Source organism: Homarus americanus, unplaced genomic scaffold (assembly GCF_018991925.1).
Source record: "Homarus americanus isolate GMGI-L3 unplaced genomic scaffold, GMGI_Hamer_2.0 scaffold56333, whole genome shotgun sequence".
Taxonomy (NCBI): Eukaryota; Metazoa; Arthropoda; class Malacostraca; order Decapoda; family Nephropidae; genus Homarus; species Homarus americanus.
The window spans coordinates 4,383,408-4,408,666 of record NW_024734940.1 but is presented as its reverse complement, the minus strand read 5'-3'; the positions used below and the strand labels follow the sequence as shown (position 1 = coordinate 4,408,666).

The 25,259-nt window shown below is 41.0% G+C and overlaps 1 protein-coding gene across 1 annotated transcript in view; it reads right to left on the bottom strand.

The window, feature by feature from the left end:
* Window positions 1-5,229: 5,229 nt before the first annotated feature.
* The window catches only part of LOC121870593 (long-chain-fatty-acid--CoA ligase 4-like), a 40,428-nt gene continuing 20,398 nt past the window's right edge, over window positions 5,230-25,259 (bottom strand). Inside the window, exon 2 of the mRNA XM_042372422.1 lies at window positions 5,230-12,198. Coding sequence (XP_042228356.1) covers window positions 10,167-12,191 — 2,025 coding nt within the window. The 5' untranslated portion in view covers window positions 12,192-12,198 and the 3' untranslated portion in view covers window positions 5,230-10,166. The remainder of the gene's footprint in view (window positions 12,199-25,259) is intronic.

The window sequence follows — 25,259 nt, the reverse complement described above, 5'->3', positions numbered from 1 at the left end:
ATTCCTCAGACTGATATTATCTTGACGTGTGTAGTTTAATAGTTCCTAGATAATTTTGATAATATTGTTTATGAATGTTTGTGCCATTAAGTGGAACCAAAGTGATACTGTGATTTGATTCTTTTAATGCATCTAATTGTTTTTCATAATTCTGATCTCAGGTATAACCTTGTTCCCCAGAGTAGTGGTTAAGTTAGGTTAGGAAGTGTGCATCTGTTGGGGTGATATTATTTTGTTGAAAGCCCTTAAGGCCTATTCATTGTAGAGTATTTAATTTCTTATTTTTTATTACCATTTCCTCAGTGACTGATATTATTTTGTTGAAAGCCCTTAAGGCCTATTCATTGTAGAGTATTTAAATTCTTATTTTTTATTACCATTTCCTCAGTGACTGATATTATTTTGTTGAAAGCCCTTAAGGCCTGTTTCATGTGTGCAAGCAACATTTCTTAATACTGCAAATTTATTGTTGCCTGAGTTTCTAATAATTTCTATATCATGTATAACTTTTATTCCCCAGAGTAGTGTTTTAAGTTCAAGTTAAGAGGTGCGCATATTGGTGTACCATTATTTGATTGTGTTTGTAGTGTTGGAGGGAATATAAGTGTCTAAATTTTACAGTGTGTCTCATTCATCCCAGTCACAGACGCTATCCTTCCACGGGTCACGGACAATTCATTTTGTTTAGTAGATTTAAGTGTTCTTGTGCTGGTTCGGGATTTTTCTCAAAGGGGCGCTTCCACTGCCATTACCATCTATTAATTTTTAATAAACCCCAAGTCAAGTGAGAAATTAAAGTCCAGTAAATTCCGACCGGTTACATATATATATATATATATATATATATATATATATATATATATATATATATATATATATATATATATATATATATATATATATATATATATATATATATATATATATATATATATATATGCGTGTGTGCGTGTTGGGTTCAGAAAATGAAAAGTAACCAGAAAATCGAAATTTTGCGTCTTGGATTTTACCCTAACCTAACCTAAACCAATCCAAACTAACCTAACCTAACCCAATCCAAACAAACCTAACATAACCTAACCTAACCCAATCCAAACTAACCTAAGCTAATCTAACCTAACTTAACCTATAGCAAAATGTCACTTGTTTATTTTTCAAACAATCACAACGCGTTGTGGTCGCCTTTCTGTTTCAAAGCCCAAAATATATATATACCTGACCTGTTTGTATACCTGACCTACTAAGTATCCCTTCCTACCTCCTGCCATGTATGTTTGCCTTATCTCCTACCTATATACACTTGACCTGCCCCCTGCCATGTATATATGACTTACCCCCTATCATGTATATCTGACCTCCTCATATCATGTATACCTGACTTGCTGCCTCTAGTCATATATAACTGACCTGCCTCCTGCCGTGTATATCTGAGCTGCTTCCTGTCATATATACCTGACCTTCCTCTCACGAAATACATCTGACCTCCCTCCTGTCATGTATACCCGAACTGCCTCCTTCCATGTATAGTCAACCTGCCTCCTGTCATGTATACACAACTTGCCTCTTGTCATGTATACCCGACCTTCACCCTACCATATATACCTGACCTGCCCCCTATCATGTATACCCGACCTGTCCTCTGTCATGTATACCTGACCTGCTCCCTACCATGTGTTCCTGACCTACCCCGTACCATATACAGTATACCTGACCTGCTCTGTACCACTTATACCTCACCTGTCTAATGTCATGTATACCTGACCTGTTTCCTGCCATGTACACTTGACCTGCTCTGTACCACTTATACCTGACATGCCTAATGTCATGTATACCTGACCTGCCTCCTGTTATCATGCATACCAAATGTGCCTCTTGTCTTGGATAATTGACCTGCCTTTTGTTATGTATACACGACCTGCCTCCTGTTATGTATACTTGACCTGCCTCTTGCCATGGATAAATGACCTGTCTCCTGTTATGTATACCCGACCTGCCTCCTGTTATGTATACATGACCTGCCTCCTGTCATGGATAACTGGCCTGCCTCTTGTCATGTATACTCGGCCTGCCGCCTGTGATATATACTTGACCTACCTCCAGCCATGTATACTTGACCTATCTCCTACCATGTATACTCGACCTGCCTCCTGACAGGCATACCAGACTTGCCTCCTGCCATGTATTTTCGACCTGCCTCCTGTCATGTATACCTGACCTGCCTCCTGTTATGTACACTTGACCTGTCCCTACCATGTGTACCTGACCAACCTCCTGTCATGCATACTGCTTCCTGTCATGTATTCATAGCTTACTCCCTACCATGTATACCTGACCTGCCTCCATACCAATGAATACCAACCTATCCCCTCTCATGTATACCTGACCTGGCCCCTACCATATACACCTGACCTCCCTTATGGCATGTATATTTGACCTGCCTCCTGTTATCACGTACACCAAATCTGCCTCCTGTTATCACGTACACCAAATCTGCCTCCTGTTGGCATGTATATCTGACCTGCCTCCTATTATCATGGATACCTGACCTGCCACCTGTTATGTATACCCGACCTGTCTCCTGTCATGTAAACCTGACCTGCCACCTGTTATGTACACTCGACCTGCCTCTTGTCATGTATACTCGATCTGCCTCCTGTCATATATACATGACCTGCCTCCTGTCATGTTGGATACCTGACCTGCCTCTTGTTGTCATGGATACCTGAGTTGCTTCCTGTCATGTATAATTGACCTATTTCTTACCATGTATACTTGACCTGCCTCATACCATGTATACTTGAACCTGTTTCCTATACTGTATACCTAAAATGCCTCCTGTCATGTATCCCCGACCTGTCTCCTGTCATGGATACCTGAACGGCCTTCTGTCATGTATACCCGATCTGTTTCCTGTCATATATACCTGACTGGCCTCCTGTCATGTATACCTAACCTGTCTCCTGCGTACTGATTGTTTATCAGACCCCAGCTTACAGGCCAGAGAAGAACACCACATATAACATTAAGTAGATGCCCATGTGGTAACCCACATAGGTTGACACACCTTACAGTGACAGTAAGACCTGACCCAGGAGAGGTCAGGGACTCGAGGTACCTGAGTTATGCCCTTGTTAAAGAAACTACACCTGCTAGACACATCCGGGTAGTAATAGTTAGGAAGCATTACCGATCGGCGATATGTCCACGTACCTGGGCAAACACAGCTGTCCAGACCTGACACAAGAGAGGTCACGACCATATTGACCCCGAGTTCTCACCGCCGCATCATTAGCTAACCCAGCGACATGACCGTGTTATTCAAGAAGCTACCCTGCAGCCAGTAAACCTATCACCTGGTCAGACACACCCAGATTAGTGACGACATCTTCCCGCTTGTGACCACCAATATAAGAGCCTGCAGCTCCTTCCACGACGCATTCGCATTAGAATTACTATTATACAGGGAAGGGGCTGACAGCTCCTTCCCAGAGACAGACAGGAACAGACAGGGAGAGACACAACTCAGAAGAAGACAGGAGTCAGGATCATTACTAGTCGAGTTCGGGAGACTTCTCTCCCAAACTCCCCCCATCGAGTCCCCAGCTAGCAGAGTCCAGCCACACCTGCAGACATTTCCCAGCCACTGAACCTCCCTCAGGGCACACATGAGTCATTGCCTGAGCGATCCGTAGGGTGCGTTACTTACGGTGGGAAATGTATCCATTTCATATTTGTGTCCGAAAGTCATTGTATATTAACGTAAATAAAATGATATATTAATGTTTCCATGCCATTGAGTTGAATAATAAATAGTTGTACTTAGAATGGGTGCTTAGAAAATTCCCCCTAAGAATATATAATACTAAGTGAAAGTAATGAATCGGCCACGCTAGTAACGTCTCTATATATTTATTAATGTGTTTTATTATAACTGTCATGGATACCCGACCTGCCTCCTGTTATGTAAACTTGACCTATATCCTGTCTTGTATACCTGACCAGCCTTCTTTCATGACCTTTGCCTGTAATATACGTGTACCTGTACCTATATTGTAGCTGTAAATGTTATATGCCTGCACCTGCAATATACCTGTATATATAATATTGCTGTACCTGTAATATACTTGTATTTGTAATGTAGCTAACCTGTAATTTCCCTCTATCTAATATATAGCTGTACCTGCAATGTACCTATATCTGAAATATAGCTGTTTCTGAAATATACCTGAAACTGTAATATACCTGTACCTGTAATATACCTGTACCTTTAATATACCTGTGCCTGTAATATACCTGTACCTGTAATATACTTGTACCTTTAACATACCTCTACCTGTAATATACCCGTACTTGTAATATAATGTACCTGTACCTTTAATATCCCTGTACTTGTAATATAATATACCTTTAATATTCATTTACCTGTAATATAATGTACAGTCCCCTTCACTAGTCCGTTTTCAGGGGCTCGTTAGGGTTTATGCAGTGTGGCATCTCTGTGTTTGTTTACATTCAACAGAAGGAAACTCACAATAGTAAACATAGCATGGAATCAAATTGAAACAATAATATAAATGATATCTCAAATATAGTGATTTGTAGAATGTGTATATGACGAGGCCAAGTAAACGCACTAGTGAAGGAGACTATAACTGTAATATACCTGTACTGTACCTGTAATATACCTGTGCCTGTGATATACCAGCAACTGTAATATTACCTGCACATGTAATATACTTGTATCTATAATATAGCTGTAATGCACTTGCAATATACCTGCACCTGTGATATACCTGTATCTATAATATAGCTGTAGTGTACTTGTAATATACCTGCACCTGTATTATACCTGTTTCTATAATTTAGCTGCGCTGTGCCTGTAATATACCTGTACATTTAATTGCCTTTACCGGTATTATATTATACCTATTGTAAAGAGCATCATACCATAAGTTTACAATATCGATATACCATGTACAAATGTGTTCCCCTGTAGCCTGTGGGTGCCAGATGAAGACAATTAAACCTCTCTTGCTGTTATTTATTATTCAGGAGGTATTTTATGTGAGTATTCTGATTTATAATTAATTACTACTTCATTATTACTTTATTACTAATTTTCTACTTCATTGCTACTTTTCTTCTTTAAGTTTTTCAATCTCTAAATACAAGGAGTTTTTTTCTCAAATTTTATTACTTGTTTTTTCATAGGATAAGAAAACACACAAGAAAAATACCGAGTGATCAGTTTTATTAGGTCTTACATAGGTCTCCAATTATTGCTGGAATATCATAAATACTGGAGGTGGTGGTGGAGATGGTGGTAGTGGTCGTGGTCGTGGAGGTATAATAATATTTTTCTTAGACTGAGTCAAGTTGTAAATAATAATAATAATAATAATAATAATAATAATAATAATAATAATAATAATATCATTTTGGGTATTTTGTTTATGTAAACACGGTCATTCGCGCTCTCACACACACACACACGGACCAATATATATTATGTCTATATAAATACTCATATGCACGTGCTGTATTAATTTTGTTAATTTCTCGTATATATTATGGACATAAAAAGATGTTTACAAAGAGGCGGAAGAATACTACCAGTAAATTGGAGACTTTGGTACTTATAAGCAAAAGATGAATTGAATTAAAAAGTAGGAAAGAATGCCATCAGCATATTCCAATCTCGGATATATAACAATATATTTATATGTGCCATATACAATACATTATACAAGTAAGAAGAAACAATATTTACATGTAAGAGAAGAAGGCATTAATTATCCTGGTGTTCTTAGCCCCTCCTGACTCACTGCGTCATCAACACTCTCAGTAAGACATAAGGTGAACACTATTATCTATGACATAACTTATTATTCCGTTTTGTTCCACATTCTACTAAAATTAACATTCTTAACATAACATCCTCAACATCTGCATATCTATGTATAGATTTAACAGCCTTTCTTATTCAAAAGTTTTTCCTCCCATCTCTCAATTTTACACTAAACACATAAATTTCCTTGTCCTTCACATTATAAGAATAATAGATATTATTTACTTATATTTTTTATAAGTTAACACAATATGACCTTTACATAACCATATAAACAATATCAAAATGAATTTCACTTCAGTAATTAACTTGTGGCAATAACCCGTGTATAGTCATCTCAGACGAGGGGGAGGAAGCACATTGTGTATTTTGTGGCTGAGTGGGTGTGTCTAGAGAAAAGTAAAGGGTGATCTGGCTGGATATTGAACAAGTTACTAGACTTCCACACAGCTATTGATAACCGATTAGACTCCCACACAGCTATTAATAAGCTATGAGACTCCCATACAGGTATCAAGCTCCTTCAGTATGAGACCAGCTCCTTGAGCATAATTAATGAGCCCACTGAGTATGAGTTTAACCCCTTAAGTACGATGACTTAACCCCTTGAGTATGACGAGTTATTTTTAGTATTATATAACATTTGAGTAAGATAACTTAACCGTTAAGATAAAATTTTAAAATTGCCTTGAAGTTTATGACAGAACTCAAAAGATAAAGTCATACTCAAAAGATTAAGTAATCATATTCAAGGGGTTTAGTCATCATGCTCGGAGTAATTAAGTCATCTAATTCAATAAGATAAATCGTCATACTCAGATTGTTAAGTCATCACACTCAAGGATATTAAACACCACGTATCATATATCTGGATGACAAATACAACTACACACAATCTATTGCCTAAGAAGCACTGTAGACGTATTCAACCAAATTACTCTAACCTTCAATGATTCAACCAAAAATAATGCTATACAATACCTTCGGTTCATCTAAAACAACTTCATTAACATTGGTAATATTTGTGAAGATAAGTTTTCAAATAAACCCTATATTTAAGGGCAAATTACATTATATAATCCGTATAGGAGGAATAGTATAGGGAGCTCACAAACTCATATCGTATGGGGGGATAAGAATGGTAAGAGGAAGGTCAAGTATGTATCAGTGTGAGATGATTTGATGCTATTTAGTCCAAAGACTTGAAATGAGACAGTGAGTTTGGTTGCAGCCCATCTGGAAAACACTTAATTTAGGCAATGTTTACAAAAGTTGTTTTATTGTTGTGTAAGTTATTAAATGGAATTGTTTAGTTATATAGGTTCTCTAAGTTACTGGACTGATTTTTAAGTCACTGTTGTGGTTTTGTAAGTGATCACGTAGGTTTTTCTGGGTTGTCATAATAATTTTGTAAGTAAAACATTATTTTTTTATATAAAATAGTCTTGGCTACAGAGAGGAAAGGTTGGGCGGGATAAAACTATTCCTTGGTTTAAAATAGACTTTTTATAAATTAATTTACAAACTTTCATAATGGAACAAAGGAACAAGTTTGACCCTGATATCCTTAGAAGTAATAAAACTTTTAAAATGTTCGCTTAAATACTTTAATTTGATAAATACGTATTTTCATTTAAGTACTTTTGCTTAGGTACTTTTCATTTAGTACTTCCACTTGAATATTGTTCCTGAAATACTTTCTCTTAACAACCCTTACTATAGTACTTTACCTTAAATACTGTACCCTCACTTTCAAAATTTCATTTAAGTACCCTCATTTAAGTACTTTCACTTAAGTACCCTCATTTAAGTACTTTCACTTAAGTACCCTCGCACATGGGCTTGTTTTCATTGTTTATATAAACACACCAACATTTCTGAACATGTTTGTAAACTGCCTCGCTAAAGTGTCTTTAAATCTCGTAATGAAACTATCCATCCCCTTTTAATGTTTAATTCCTGATAAAGAAATAATAGAAACATCTACAAAGGATATATAAATATCTAGATCGAATTGGCTCTCTTCTGGCTCACTTCCTGTATATACAGCGTCACCAAACTGACACATTTTGCAGTGGACACTATTAAAGGACAACTTCAACGCTTTATTTGGTACTTCCCTACAAATGAATTTCAATAAATAATGGTTTACTTGTCAAATTCTATAGTATAGTAATCCAAAGCAGTGAATGCTGCGAGCTCATGACACAAGTATTCCTCTGTGTACAAATCAACTGACCACGATACTAGAACAACATGGAGGAGAGCACCTTCATGTTTCCAGTACACGAACACCTGATACCAAAACGGTGTTAAGTGCTTACAGACACACATACACACTAGGCCACAAAATTTTTTTATCCTGGGACATTCCAGTATCGCTATCATGATGCCAAAGTTCCCTAGATTCGTTACTGTCATTCTTACAGACTCGTGATCGCTTCTCTGTACAATACTTGACCGCTAATTATCTAATCAACATTATCGGCCATTTTTTTTAAACATTAGGGGAAGTAATTCCAAAGATTAGTCTCAAACATCGGGTTACTTAAAAAAGTAACTGAGTAAGTTAAATTGCACTGTAGGGCTGGTTAAGTTCGAACATTTCCTCTAAAGGTATGTAATGTAACCTAAACTAACACTGGTAATCCCTAGACTCTATCGGAACAACAACCAAACAGTGAAATATATTAGAGAAAAACATTACAGCATCCAAAGTAGCAAATACTGTAGGATGCCGCATTGACATCGAAAATCAAAATGCACCCAGGAGGATTCAACTATATTCACAATGTATAAAAGTGTCTTCTTAAAAAAAATTACTTACCCAAACATTGTGTCATAAACCAAGTTCATAAGCTATCAAGCATATTTGCTTCATCTTGGATCTTTCCTATATATAATATACGTAATGTATTGGCGTATTGAAGATAGTATTACATCTATATATCCCAAACAAAACCGCCATACTTACCATTGTTGAGGCTACAAGAGGGTGTTTTCAGGAAAGTAATACTTGATAAATTTTCGGAAGTGCGATCTCTAAAAAATATGTCCATTTCCTTCGGAAATGATAATTAGGATATATAACATATTGTTCTTAATTTTATCATCTTGATTGGCATGTATTGTATTTCAAAGACTATTTATCTTCATATATAACTAGATGAAATATCATTAGGGTAGAGGCAGGCACCCGAAGACTTCGCCCGAATGTTCCAATAACAGCCGTCCAGTTACTAAAAAGTAACCCGAAAGTTTCGAAAAAAAAAAAATCCAGCTCTCAATGTCCCTCTCGGAATACTAATAAGTATCTCATGTTAAAAAAAAATTGCCCTCTGTCTCTAATTCGAAATCTTCTCGAGAACAGTAATATACTCGTATGCATGTGTTCTGTAGTAGGCAAATGTACAAAAATGATAAGTGCCTTGCTGGTGGTGTGGTTGTGTCGTCAGCTCACAGCACCTGGGGAGGAGACGTGGATGACTATAGCTATGAATGATGTAAACAAAAAAAATATTTCCAACACACAACCAGTCACTCAGGGCTGATGATTATGACGTCATTGATCATTAAAGGGCATTATCATGATGTCACTGCTCGTAGAAGAGACAACTCTGACATCACTGACCTGAGAGGAAATAATTATGACGCCACTGATTATGTCAGTCACACTTTCACCTAATCAAAGAAGTTTCTCTTTCTCACTGAAGTTCCTTAATAAACTAACCCTCCATCATGTACCGTTTCCCACACCAAGGCAGGATGGCCCGTGCACAATATTCACCCAGACCATAATACATGATATATCACACGTGATAATCTGCCCTCGGGAAATTCTTGTCCATATTTCATATTTACAGAGAACATTGTACATTATATATCTGGTTATGACTTGCGTACATACACACTAAATGAAAATATCACTTCTAAGGCAAGAACTGGAGGTACTTAATGGACCTTGAGAAACAGTGACGATCCTTGGAAACGTTCAAGAAAATACAACTCCTTTGGACACAGCGAGAACTGAAAAAGCTGATTTCCATCATTGTCTAAGACAAATCATCACTATTGCACTTTCAGCACTGTCTTATTTGGTCCATCTCACATGGAATAAAGGAAGCTTTTGTGTTGGGGGGGGGGGACACGTGGCAAGACAGAAGTAAACAGTTCATGTGAGGAAGTTTAAGATGAGAGTGTAAACCTATCATATATGTGTTATGTACATATGAAAACATGCTCTGCCTCCCGACAAGGAGGACGTGGCAGCCAATTTTCACACAGAGGAAACCAGGATGGTTCCTCACTAAGGAAAGTGCTAGTCTAGCCTGGAGTACATGTCGTGGACTCTGTGCTCATAGTGGTGACTCAGCTGTTTACGTCGCAGTTTCAGCGCCGCCGTCACCAGACCTGTGTCGGGGGTCCAGGGCTCCAGTGTGAGGTAGACTGCCGCTGGCACCTCCCACCTGGTCAACCCGCACTTCTTCCCGTGACTCTGTAGCTCCTTCAAGATGGCCTCCTTTACCCTCTCGTCGGCACAAAGTTCCTCAATGGTGACAGTGTCCTTGTCAATACCCACACTGGCCGCTACCTTCCACAGTCGCTCGGCAGATGGTACCACCACGGCCACGGTCTTATCTTTGGTCGAGTCGGCAAATACACATATGTTTTCCACATTCGACAAAGTCTTGAGCTTGGATTCTGTGTTACCCAGAGAAACGTATTCGCCGTGTTTCAGCTTAACTAAATCCTTCTTCCGGTCGATGATTTTTAATGCACCCAAGGAATTAATCTCCCCAATATCTCCAGTACGGAACCATCTTAACCCATTCTCCTCGTAAAAGGCGGCTTTGTTCTCCTCGGGCAGCTTGAAGTAGCCCTTACTGACCACAATGCCCCCAACCACAACTTCCCCGCGAGGGTTAGGTGTGTCCGTCACTCTGTAGTTTCCTTCCTCCCAGTCCACCAGCTTCATGAGGACCCCGAGATTAGGTCCCCCAACGTGGCCAGTGATGATGTCGTCCTCGTCCATACCGCTGGTGCAGGAGGCCGTCTCCGTGGATCCATAGCCGACTTGGATGGATATATCGAAGATGGCCCTCATTGTGTCGTGGGTCTGAGGTGACAATGGAGCACCGCCCACCACCATCCTCCTCAGCTCACCTCCCAGCTCCTGCTGCACCCTCCTGAATATAAACAGGTTCAAGATGTAAGATGTGAATGGGATGTACTCAAGCCAGAACTTGTACCTAACGGCCTCGTTGAACACCAAGCTCTTGATCCAACCTTGTTGTTCCACCTTCTGAGACACGCCTTTGATGATGCGGTCCACCACTAGAGGCACGGAGTTCATGACGGTGGGCTTAGCCATTTTGGCGTCGCCCTCCGTGCCCTTCATGACCTTAGGACTGGTGCTGGTGAGAGTGTGGGGGGAAGAGTACAGGATGGTGGCGCCGAGGGAAATGAGAGCTATCTCCGAGGCCAGCTCCATGATGTGTGCCAGAGGCAGGAAGGACAGATACCGATCTTCTAGACCCACGTTCATCTGGACGGAATAGGCAACGACACTAGCCAATATATTCGTGTGGGAGAGCTCAACACCCTTAGGAGTGCCTGTAGAGCCGCTGGTGTACATGATAATGGCGGTGTCTTCGGCATCAGGGACGGGTGTGGACACACTGGCCGACTTGGCATCAGTTTTGATCAATTCTTTGAATGGCACTAAATTAACATTTGTTGGGAAGCTACAAACATCACCAACACCATCCAATTGATCCTCCATGACGACCACAGTCTTCACCTTCGGGCACTGTGACAACACCCGCGTGACTCTGGGCAGGAGGTCGTAGGTAGTGAAGACAAAAGGCACCTCAGTCTCGTTAATGCCGTGAGCAATACCTGAATCAGTCAGGGTTGTGTAGAGTGTGACGACGGTTATGCGGTGTTGTAAACAGCCCATGGCCGAAACAAGCCAATCTGCCCTCGTCTCGGCGAAGATTACCGCACGGTCCAGCGGCTGAAGACCTCTCACCCTCACCCCAAGACCAACATCCACGGCCAACTGTTGAACCTCCGAGTACGTCTTCCAGGTGTACTCCCCCAGTTTAAGTTTTTCAAACGTCTTACCATTTTTTTCTATCCTTTCTCTATCCAGCAGCTGCCGTGTGGCCATACAAGGCTTGGAGCCGTGTACAGAAGCGCCATATTGTAGTGCCCCAGGGAGTGTAGTAACTCCAGCCTTGCGGAACTTGGGAACCAGACCAGAATCCAGAGGGTAAGGCTCCCCAGATGGTGTGGCCTTCACATACCAGCCCTCAGAGGTCTTCATGCCTCGCATCGCCATCCTGCAACTGTGATAAACAATATTAGTGTGATTCACTAGGAGAGTAAAATACATATATCTACATTACTGCGTCTAGTTCACGAAACATATATTAATTCTGTCCGTCTGCATCTCTTGCTATTAACACACCTAGTGATGAAAAAAAAAATTAAAATTGCTGTAATAAAACTATAAAATACCCCTTTAGCCAGTAAACAAAAAACAAACAATAAAATACTTTTTTGGTCAGCTTTTTTCTTTTGCATCACAAACACACCTAGGGGCTCATTTTACACCTAAACGAGATTACCCGGTAATGTCTTAATGATTAATAACAAATAATGGTAACCTAACTTAATCTAACCTACCCAATCATAACCCTAAACTAATCTAACCTACGCAACACTAACCTAACTTTTTTTCTTTTTTTTAAGGGAATTACCCCATCCGTACACAGGCCAAACGACCCACAACAGGGCCAAGGGGGCGAAAAATAAGAACAGAAAGAAATTGAAAAGTGAAACAAAACAATGATATACTGTGTTAATCTACACCACGAAGATGCCGGAAAACCAGCTTTTTACGTGAGACAGATTGTATAAGTATGCAAACACAGAAGAAGGCAGAGCATTCCACAGTTTGGCTGTGTGAGGAAAGGAGGAACTATAATGGGTTATTCTCGTGTGACCGACATCCACTGAGAAACGGTGGGCACTGCAGGCAAGACGTGTGTTATAAGCCCACGGCCTTGCCGGCGGTATACAGGATGCCAAATCCACCGAACATTGCCCGTTAAAGTACCTGTAAAAGTGAGAGTGTGAAGCAACATTGCGGCGAAGAGAAAGGGAAGAGAGATTGTCGATTAAAGGAGGAGAGTTAATAAGACGAAATGCCTTTGATTCCACCCTATCTAACAGTTGGACAGAAGAAGAGCCACCCCAGATATGAGAGCAGTACTCCAAGTTAGGTCGAATGAATCCCTTTATACTTGGAGCAACTGCTCAGGAGTGAAGTAGCTACGGCATCTGTACAGCGTTCCCTAACTTTCGGGAGGCAGCTTTAGCTATATTAAGGATGTGTGATTTCCAGGACATATTAGAGGAAATGGTGAGGGCTAGTATATTTATTTCAGAATTTGGCAGAATGATAGCGTCCTGAAATGTAATTGGTGGGAGATCATCTAATTTATAAAGTGCAATTGGTAAATACCGAGTTTTATTACTATTGAATTTAACCAAGTTTGTACCTCCCCATTCAGAGATGCTGCACAGATCCGCATTGATAGAAGTAATGATATCAGCTCTAGAAACAGATTTAGTTTGAGATTTAAGAGGAAGGGTAAAATGTGAAGAAGAGTGTAAAGTAGAATCATCAGCGTAAGAATGGATAGAATTAGTTACAGTGTGCAGTAAATCATTGATAAAAAAAAAGGAAGAGAGAAGGTGAAAGAACAGAACCCTGTGGGGGGACACCAGTTTTGGTAGAGGAAGAGCGAGAGATAGATCCCTTGGCAACAACTGCCATGGATCGGTTTTTAGGGAAGCTAGAGATTAGAAAGCAAAGACTTGTGCCATACCCTGTCAAATGCTTTGGAGATGTCGAGGGCCAGGACGAAAGTTTCCCCATAATCCAAAAGAGAGGATGACCAAAGATGGGTGCAATAGGAGAGCATCACCAGTAGATCTCGCCTGGCGAAAGCCATACTGGTGATCCGACAAAAGAAAATGGCGTTCAAGGTGACGGAAAAATGGGAGTTCAAGATAGTTTCGAAAATCTTAGAGAGGGATGAAGTAAGGACAATGGGGCGATAGTTAGAGGGATTAGAACGGTCACCCTTCTTCGGGATGGGCTGAACCAAGTCATGCTTCCAAGAAGAAAAAGTTTGAGTTTTGAGGCAGAGGCGAAAGAGGCGAGCAAGCACAGGGCCAGAGCTTCAGCACACTCCCTCAGAACACGAGGGGGTATTCCGTCCGGTCCATGCGCCTTACTCACATCCAACCTGGGTAACACACCGGCAACCCTGCGAGTGGAGATTATAGGAAAGTGCATAAGTTCAGTAGGAGGAGCAAGGGTAGGAGGGATAGAGTGGGAATCGTCTAAGGTGGAATTAGAGGAGAATAAGGGGTCAAAGAGATTGGCTTTGTCAGGTGGAGAGTTGGCTATATAGTTATCAGGTCGGAAGAGAGGAGGAAGAGAAGGAGTGCAGAAGTTGTTACAAATGTTTTTGGTTAAGGACCAGAAGGATTTTCTAGAGGAAGAATTAGTCAGGTCTTTCTTTTTATAAAATTCCGTTTGGCCCCTACGAAGAATAGCCTTACAACGATTCCTAGAAGCAATGAAAGAGGTGTGGGTAATAGGAGATAGTTTCATAGCTCGATATGCCCTATCCCTCACCCTGCATGCAAGAGAGCAGGAGAGATCAAACCATGATTGTAATGTGAAAGATTTGGAAGAAGATGGGATAAATGCACTCATTCCACCCTGTATAATCCCAGCAATGCCGTCAGCACATACCGAGGCGTCCCGAGTGGAAAAACAACATTCATCCCAGGGAAAGCCTGTGAAGAATTCTCGCAAGGATTGCCAGTTTGCCCTCCGATAGTGCCATAGTTGACATTTAGAAGGGGTGGTGGAGGTGGTCGTGCCCAGTTTGATTTAATAGAAATAAGATTGTGATGAGAAGACCCTAAGGGGACAGAAATTGAGTATGAATAGTGTGAGGGGTTAGAAGTAAAACAAAGATCAAGAATGTCAGCAAATTGATCGTGTCGATCAGGAACCTTGTAGGGTGTTTGATAATTTGTTCCAAATCATTAAGTAGGGAAAAAGGGAGTGCCTCAGCTCTACCTGGGTCGTCCCTTGCAGAGCCAAGCCACTCTCTGTGATGTACATTGAAATCCCCTTGGTAAAGGATCTCGGTGTTGGGGTGTGTGGATAGCAACGACCCATGGCAAGAAGTGAGATAGTCAAAGAGTTCGAAATAGTTGGTAGAGTTGGGAGAACAGTATAGGAAACAAAGAAAAATAGTCACAGTTGATAGAGATATATTGAGCCAGATGACATCATAAAGGGAAGATTCAAGATCAGTGAGTAGAGCTATGGGTGTACGTGTATTGCAGTAAGCGCATACACCTCCCTTACAACGGAAGGAGGTATAAAGGTTGAAGTTGGAGACTTGAAAGGGTTTGGGTGTAGCTGATTTGGACAGTTGAAGTTCGGAAAGTAGTACGAGGTTTGGGGAAGAGGTTAATAGATGGTGCTCCACAGAAGGAAAATTGGATGTCAGGCCGCGAATGTTGGAAAAATCAAGTGTGAAAAAAGCCGATCCTCCAGCAACCGCGGTGGCGTTAGTTGAGGCCCCAGTCACTTGATGATGATCAGGTCGGCCCTGGGGTCCACAACCTTCCCGACCAGTGAGACTCATCTGAGAAGGCCCCGCTTCAATATTAATATCAACTGACATAGGAGAATAAAATAGAATGAATAAAGCAGGTCAAGAATGAGTACGGTTATATTTGTTGTGTCGTCAATAGTAAGAGAGACAAGTGAGACCATGCAATTGTGTGCAAATGAGGCAGAAAGATAGATGAGCAACCTGGGACTTGGTCACAATTTTCGTGATGCCATATGGCAGCAGGGTCTACCATAGACAAAACATTATGCTTCCAATATCTTCCCAGGCGGTAGTACCTCCCTGTTTGGTAGCTGCCTACTACCTACTAACCTACCCAACCATAGCACTAAACTAATCTAACCTAGCAACCTTAACCTAACCTAATCTAACCTACCCAATCGTAACCTAACCTAGCCTAACCTACTCAACCCTAACCTAACCTAACCAACCATAACCTAGCCTAACCTACCCAACTCTAACCTTAGCTAACCTAAGTGTATGAAGTAAAGAATGAAGTAGCATTAAAGTGACTTACCTTACATATGACACTAAATAAAATACAATGGAGAGTAAATAAACAGTAAATAAAGATGAGGAAATAGTACACTAAAGAAGAAAATAAGGTATTACAAGAAAGTTAATAAAAAACAAAGCATAAATTTGACATTTACGTGGGCGCGGTTTTGGGCATCGTGGGCGTAATTTGGGGCATCGTGAACGTGATTTTCGGCATCTTGGACGTGGTTATCGGCATCTTGGGCGTGGTTTTCGGCATCTTGGCGTGGTTTTAGGCACCGTGAGCGTAGTTTTAGGCATCGGGGGCGTGGTTTTTATATATCGTGGGCGTGGTTTTAGACATTGCTGGTGTGTTTCTTAGACACCGTGTGTGAGATTTTAGACACAAACATCTCACCTCCTTCCTTTTCCCTCACCTCCTTACCCACCCTCAAATTCTTCCCCTCTGCACCTCCCCACTCCCCCCCTATTCTCTCTTCCCCCCTTCTCTCCATCACCACCATTTTCTTTACCACTCTCTCCAACCTTCTCTTTTTCCGCTCTCCCTCTTCACCCTCTCATTGCCCACTTTCCTCATCTTATCTTTCTCCCCTCACTCTCACCCTTTCTTTCTTTCCCACTTTCTCCCTCTCTTCTCACCCTCTCTTTCTCCCATCATCCCCACCCTCTCCCTCTCTTTCCACTGTCCCCCTCTCCCCCCCTCTCTTTCTCACATCACCCAGCCCTCTCTTTCCCTCACCCTCTCCCCTCACTTCCACCCTCTCGCTCACCATCACTCTTTCCCTCACCCCCTCACGTGGCTCACCTAATCACGACATAGGATAAGAATAGCCCTTGGAACTTTGCCTCGGGGTCTTACTCTACCTCAGCATCACATTCTAAAAGCGTAATATGTTAATTTTTCTCGTCTGGTTATGTGACTGAGGATTAAGCCCGGTTGGCCTTGGCAAACGACGACGACGACGACGACGACGACGACGACGACGACGATGATGATGATGATGATGATGATGATGATGATGAAAAATCCTAATTAATGTATGAATATCCTGACTGTATAGGTAAATACAGAGATAAAGAGCAAGAAATTAAAAGTATCTGGTTCACGATTCTCAAAAAATAAAAACGTATCCAAATTTACCCAATCTAATTTTCCACGTGTGAAGAATGTTTTCATTCCAGATGCTACTTAACGTAACTTATGGTAGGTCTTGGTCGCCTTTTGTTGCTACATATTAGATTTCGTATAAGACGCCATCTCACCCCTTTGAAGATAATTCAGAACAAAGATGGCAGCCTGAACTATACAGAGACTGTACCTTGGGGTATATTAGGGTTAAATAGATGAATATTTGAGAATTGGCACCGTCATGTGTCTGTCTGCCTCTCTCTCCTCCCCATCTCACCTTACTCCTTTTCCTCACCTCTTCTTTCCATCCCCTATCCCCAACGCCCTCCCTACGCCTCTTCTTTTCTCCCTACCCCCATCTCCATCACTCCTCCTTTTGTATCCTCGTTTCACTCCCCCACCTCCCTCCTCTTCCCTCCCCGGTCTCCTCCCGTTTTCCTCTACTCTTTTCACATATACCTCTTTCTCCCTCCCCGGTCTCCTCCCGTTTTCCTCTACTCTTTTTCACATATACCTCTCTCTACGGTCTTACTTGTCCCTCCATTTTCCAAGCTTAATGAGCTCTATATTACTTTGCCTGATTGGGAGGAAGGGAAGGAGAAGGTGGAGAGAGAGGAGGAGGGGAGGAAAGTTGAAGGGGGAGGAGGAGCAGTGGGAGGATAAAAGGAGGATGGTTGGAAGGAAGAGAAGGAAGTGGAAGACGGTGAGGGGAGAGTGAGAGGGAGGGAGAAAGAAAATGGAATTAAAGGGACATAGGGAGAGGGAAGGGGTGGAGAAAAGAGTGAAGAAAAAGGAGGGGAGAAGAGGAGCAGGGGAGGAGAAAGAGGAAGAGGAGGATTAAAAATAGAAACATAACGAGAAAAATGCAATACAGGTGGATCGAGAGAGAGATAAAGTTAACACAGGGGAGGATAGAAGTTAATATAGATAGTGAGGAGATCCCAAAAGATAGATAGAGAGATAGTTTGAGAGAAGATACTCTGAGAGATAAACAAAGAAATAGAAAAAATACATAATTCAGAGACCGACACTGTGGATAAATGGATATTGAGACTGAGAAAGAGGGGACAGAGACATAAAGACAGAAGAGATAGAGACGAATACAAAAAGAAAAAGTTAACCAATATATAATTTAATAGAAAAATACATAAATAAATTAAATATAAAAAAATTAAGATTTGAAAAAAAAATATTCCCTTCACAATATCACGAGTGTTGTATTGTAATTGCAAATTCGGATTTCTCCACACGAGCACATTACGAAAACAATACAAGATCGTAATCAAAACATCCCTCATCTGTTATTTTATCACCCTTTTGACGAGGTTGTTATCACATTCTGGATTAACTCTCTCTCACTCACTCTCTCTCTCTCTATCTCCCTCTCTCTCTCTCATCATCTAGATCTGGTATTGAGAGCTTTATTGAGTTTGTTATCTACTGAACCAAAACGGTGATTTGTAGATAAAACTTTGTAATGATTTAACAGTGAGTGTTGGCAGAGTATGATTGGGTTTTTATACAGTATGATAGATGAGAGTGGTGATAAATGGGTGATATTATGTTTGTAGTAGTTGTCGTGAGTATGTGAGTGGTGTTGATGCTTGTTTAATGTTCATGTGATATGTTATAGATATGTTAAGAAGTGTGTTTATGTAAGAACAAATAAATATGCACACACACACACACAAACACACACAAGAGACCCATTCCCGAATTAATTATGCAACTGTTTATTTTCAGCCTTCCGGCTGCCATGCTCTTTCAATAAACCGTTAATTATTATTACTATTATTATTATTACACACACACACACACACACACAGCTGAAAGTGACAACCCGCCACCAGAGATTAAAAAAAGGTCCATGTACATTACCCAGTTTTACTATGCTTATTATTTCACAATTTCCACATTTCATCCTGACAGTCGCCTAAACAAAAGAGCGAGTCTGTCCTTTTTTATCTAAATTACTGTTCCAATTATGCGCAAGACTGCACATTATTACAACTGAAATAACAAACAAATTAAGCTAAAGTTGAATCATTACGAACATAGGATTTTAACTTTTGTTGATGATTTGCAAGTTGCCAAAAATAAACGGTGAAGATATATATAAAAAAATAGTCACACAGGCCGGTGTTTTGATCCGTGGTTTCGTTACAGCTGGTGCGTGGGCAAGGAGATGATCATATAAGGATATAATACCAGGGAAAGAAGTTGACAATTAAATGTTCACCAGGACAAAACTCTTTCAGAATGTCACGCTGGTGTGACCAACACGAGGTCCCGCTCTAGTGCTGAACTTTGGCCTAACTTTGTGGCCTCCACCTTTCACCTATTTTTTTTTTCAGATTTGGTGGAATTCTTTTCTAGTCATTAGCTAATCAATAAGAAAAAAGTAGGTATATAATGTACACAGACAGTGCAGGGATACAATTTACACAGTACATGTATACAATGTACACAAACAGTGCAGGTATATAATGTACACAGACAGCACAGGTATACAATGTACACAAATAGTGCAGGTATACAATGTACACAAATAATAAATAATAATAATAATAATAATAATAATAATAATAATAATAATAATAATAATAATAATAATAATAATAATAATAATAATAATAATAATAATAAAAGGTTTATTAATAGAGTGCAGCCGATGACTGAAAATATACAGACTTACATTTGATTTAGACATAATGATATAATATGCATTGAATACATTTACAGGGCTGTACAGGACATAAATCAGGAGTTGTTTATTATTTTAACATTAGATGGGATGGTGCTGTTCTTATATCTATCGGTGCGGGCTCTTATGGGCTGAATTTTGTTGTCGTAGCGGACTGCGCGAGTTGGGTGGGGGGGCTGCAGGTGGCAGGAGGTGGCGATGACGAGGGTGGTACAGTAGTCCACTGCCAAACCTTTCCAGTGCTTGGTGGTGGAGGTCACTGAGGGATGGCATTTCCAGGGTGGAGAGAGCGTTGGTGTAGCCAGAGTATTCTGCGCCGAGCATGATTCTGCAGGCCCTTTTCTGTACCTTCTCTAGCTGACGTTGTTGGGTGGAGTTGAGAGAAGACGACCAGGCTGGTGACGCATACATTAGTTTGGGGAGAGTAAACGCGTTGTAGATGGTCCTCAGCTCTGGTGTGGGTGTCCCAAGTGACCTAAGTCGTCATAGCATGTAGAGACGGTACGAGGCTGCCTTGACTGTGTTATTTACATGGGCCTTCCAGTCAAGTTTGTTGTCTATAGTTACACCCAGGAGTTTGGCAGACTGCACCAGCTGGAGAGGATGGGCACCCACTGTGACTGTTGGGGCTTGCACTGGAGTGGTGGCGGTATTGATGTGCATAACTACGGTATTGGTGTGGTTGATGGTGACCTTGTTCTCCATAGTCCATGCATGTAGCCTGTCCAGGGTGCCTTGTAGCCATGAGTAGTCTGGTGCGGTGTGGTCCACTGAAACCCCCACAGTGCAGTCATCCACGTACTTCCACCTGTGAGGAGTGTCCGATAGAGCGTCGTTGATCAGGATGAGGAAGCACAGCGGTCCCATCTTGGTCCCCTGGGGAACACGGCAGGTGAGGTGTTGGAATGTGGAGACCAAGCCCATGATACCTCACTGCCTGGCGACGTCCACTCAAGAAATCAGTGAGCCATGAGACCAGGTTGGTGGGCAGCCCTAATGCAATAGCCTTGTTGATAACAGTGCAGTGATCAACAAGGTAAAAGGCCTTCCTGAAGTCCACAAGGGCAACGGCCAGTGATGTCTTACGTTTCTGCAAGTTTTGTGTAGAAAATCCAGAAAGCTCACAAAGCAGTGTGATGTAGAGGAGGTCCTCATATTGCCAAATTGATGTGGATCAATTGACTGATAGATACTGGCAAATGCCCACTCAAAAACAAAGTCCTCACAAAGTAGACTGGGTATGGGGGTAATGGCAACTGGCCTGAGGTCGTTAGGGGACTGTGGGGTGGTTACCTTGGGGATGGGGGTGACAAATGCGGTTTTCCATTCATTAGGGCATTTGCTTTGTCTGAGGGATGCATTAATAATAGAACAGAGGGGGTGGCAAGTTCGACTGCAAACTCCTTGTATATTTTAATTGGGAGGTCAATTCGGGTCGTGGAGCGTTTGGATTTAAATTTCAGGAGTATGTTGGCAATTTCATATGGTTGAACACTGGGAGGGGGGGAGGGGGAAGGTAAGAAAGCTGGGAGGAGAGTGAGGTATATCATGTACACAGACAGTGCATGTATATGATATACACAGACAGTGCAGGTATACAATGTACAGTCAGCCATAGATGCACCGACCCCACCCTGGGTCTCGTGCTCACAATTTGACCTGGTAATATTTGGTAAAGGAAGGTTGTATGTAAGGGTGATTGTGATTGGTGGATTTGTTTTCGGCTCTATCACTGTCAGGATAACTATTAAACAAACCAAAGGTAGATTTTTTATAAAAAAAATAAGCTATTCATTGTTATTTAAGGTCATGAGAAGTTTCCAAATTTTCGTATATTTGCTTAAATAATGAAGAAAATTATTTTAATGAATTGGCAACTCTACAACCACAGCTGCCACAAGATTCTCACATCAAATTTTCTTCATTATTTAAACAAATACACGAACATATGGAAACTTCTCATGACCTTAAATAACAATGAGTAGTTCATTATAATAAAAATTCTACCTTTGGTTTGTTTAATAATTATTCTGACAGTGATACAGCCGAAAACAAAATCCATCAATCACAATCACCTTACATACAGCCTTCCTTTACCAAGTATTGCCAGGTAAAATTGCGAGCGCGATAACCAGGGTGGAGTCGGTGCATCTTTGGCTGACTGTACATAGACAGTGCAGGTATACAATGTACACAGACAGTGCAAGTATACAATTTACACAGACAGTGCAGGTATACAATGTACATAGACAGTGCAGGTATATAATGTACAGTCGCAATCCAAAGTTTCGACGCCCCCCCTGGCTGGGTGTTCGCCGAGGCCAGGGTTGAGGGAAGGCTGGGTGATCGGACGCAGACATTCCACCACCACAACACTCCGCAACTCACAACACACGAGCACGAAAGGAAATTTTTACGAATTCTGACATGACATGCACCTGCATTACAAAATTTCATTCATAACATTGTTGGCACACATAACAATAGCAAGTTAGGAGTGAGGCATGAGAAACTTGGGCTGTTCTCGACCCAGTTATGAAATATGAATATTGATAAACATCACGTGTTGATGGACTAAACGTATCGTGACACTACTACAGACAAAGAATAAGTCCCATCACAAAGATGCACATTAACAGTCAATAAGCATGGTCACCAAACACCATGTTAAGGACGTCATAGATAGTTATCATTCAGGTGAAAAATAAAAAATAATTATATGAGTAACTAGTTGTAATATTGGTCACCTCTCATAATCTAAGAGATTATGAAGTGAAATTTAAAAACTAAAAGCAGCAGTAGACAGGAAACAAGGCAAGTGACCAAGAAGTAGTCACTAATGGTGACACACGGCCAGGCATCTACGCTGAGGGTCAAGGTCTTCGGGAAAGTCGCTGCTCCGGACCAGACAAAAATTGTTTTGGTGATACCATGATTAATGTGAATTGCAACATTCCAAGCCAAAATACTCCAATGTAGTTACTGATACACCATCAAATATTGTAAACATGACTATATGAATTCCTAGTATGTGTGAAACCATAATATTCCCAGGGTTATGGTATTATCTATACATGTATAGGCCTCACTTTCTCGACTGACTGCTCACTCCCTCTTGAAATTCGGCCGCCGGCCACCCTTTATGTATGCTGCCCTGATGATTCATGTGTAATACGAGGACTCGCATCTAGTGGTTCCAAGTCAGTGTTTTGGGACCGGGCAAAGTTTTTCATGCTCCAATCTTAACATGTTATTGTTATGTGTGGCAACAATGTTATGAATACATTTGTTATGCAAGTTCATGCCATGTCAAAGTTCGAAATAAGTTCCTCCCTGTGCTCGTGTGCTATGAGTCTCAGAGTGTTGTTGTGGTGGAATGTGAACCTCACTATCGTAGTGCCGTGTTACCACATTGCTGAACTAGTTTGCGTCCGATCACCCAGCCTTACCTCAAACCTGGCATCGGTGAATACCCAGCCAGGGGAGGGGGGGGGGGGTTGAAACTTTGGATTGTGAATGTACAGTCACCCAAAAAAGTCCTATCGCCTCTCATCCTGAACCACGAACCACGAGATTCAGACTCGTGAACCCGACACAGTAGACACTGATACATTAATCTGTCCATAAATGCTTCGGATTCAAGAGTCTGAATCTCGCGGTTCATGGTTCAGGATGAGAAGCGACAGGACTTATTTGGGTGACTATACACAGACAGTGCAGGTATATAATGTACACAGTACAGGTATATAATGTACACAGACATTGCAGATATACAATGTGCACAGACAGTGCAAATATACAATATACACAGACAGTGCAGGTATATGTGCAGTTGGTTCCACTCCTTCGTTTACCACTTAGTGTTGCCAATCCTCTCTCTCCCTGAAGGGGGAACCTAGAACTTTGAAGTGTGAATTCGAAGCTTTAACTAGTGAACGGGTGGGAGAGGGGAGGGGTTTGTCGGGGTAGGTGTCTTTCTATGGGGGGAGGGGGGAGGGAGACGGGGTGCAAAGGGTGGGGACGGAAAGTGTATATCAGGAGGAAAAGACTAAAATGAAGGATAACTCTTTGACAATACCGATAGGTTTCCTCAAATTGGTGTAATCGTCTAGCGCTAGCCAGATGAAAGCACTGTTACAATTGGATGAGAGGGAGATGAATTCATGTTCTAAGTAAGGTGTTCCCTTGCAAAAAATATCTGACCAAATGGATTATGAATATCTTGTAGAAGCAGAGAAGTTTGTTTAACCCCTAGACTACGAGATGGAACTTTCCCATTTGAATAAAATCATCCAGCGGTAACCAGAATAAAACAAATAGGAAGACATCGTAGTGATGGCATGAATGAGGAAGTGGGCGCCACATATTTATTGTAATATAAACTTGATGTGAATAAAGATAGTTAAGTTGGCGGCAGTCCGGTATAAAATCAGCAAACCGCATAGTTAAGTTGTGCCAAACAGTGAGGTAAAATGGGTAAAAAAGACATTATCTTTATTATCATTATCACCAAATGTGCAATTTATGGTACAGTTATGATGAGAAGACGAATACAAGTTATATCCACTACTTCAAGCCACCAGTGTGTAGGTGTAATTAGATTTAGCTACTGATACCCATTGTTAGGTGTTAGTTAGAATAAATGAATTTTAATTGTTGCACCCAATACTACTTCTCAACTATCTCTATATTCTAGCGGAATCTAGGGCGTTTGGGCCATGGGCCACGACCCCCGGACGTTCAGCCATGGGTGATTAGGACGTTTGTGCCTTGGATCAAAGTAATTTAATATAAATAAGAATATAATATAATCAAACCTAACTAAATCTAGTTTAATTTAATCTAATCGAACCTAACCTGAAGGCTCCTGACTCGAAGGTTCCCAGGATAATTAAGGGGATAATTTTTGGCACAAGTCTTGGCCCAAACATCCGCCTTACAAACAACTCGTGACCCAAACGTCTGAATACCAATTCTGACGTGAATCTGCCTATGTGATAATTATACTAAGCAAAAAAATGTTTTACTTCATAAGATCGTGACCGTTGTTTGAAATACTGGGAATCACTTGTGTTTGTATTCTCACCATAATTGCAAAATCGAATTGAGATGACACAACATTACTCTACATTGTCTGCAGTGATTCGACTACCAGTAGCCCAGAGTAGGAGTTGGGTGGAGGCAGGGAGGGTGAGGGAGTTCCCTTCAGCGCACAAGATAGCAGAAACTTAATTATTTAAGATCTTTGAGCAACAGCTATATTGCTTTGCAGCATAAATTGCACATTTGATAATAATAATAATAATAATAATAATAATAATAATATCTATTTTTTACCCATTTCAC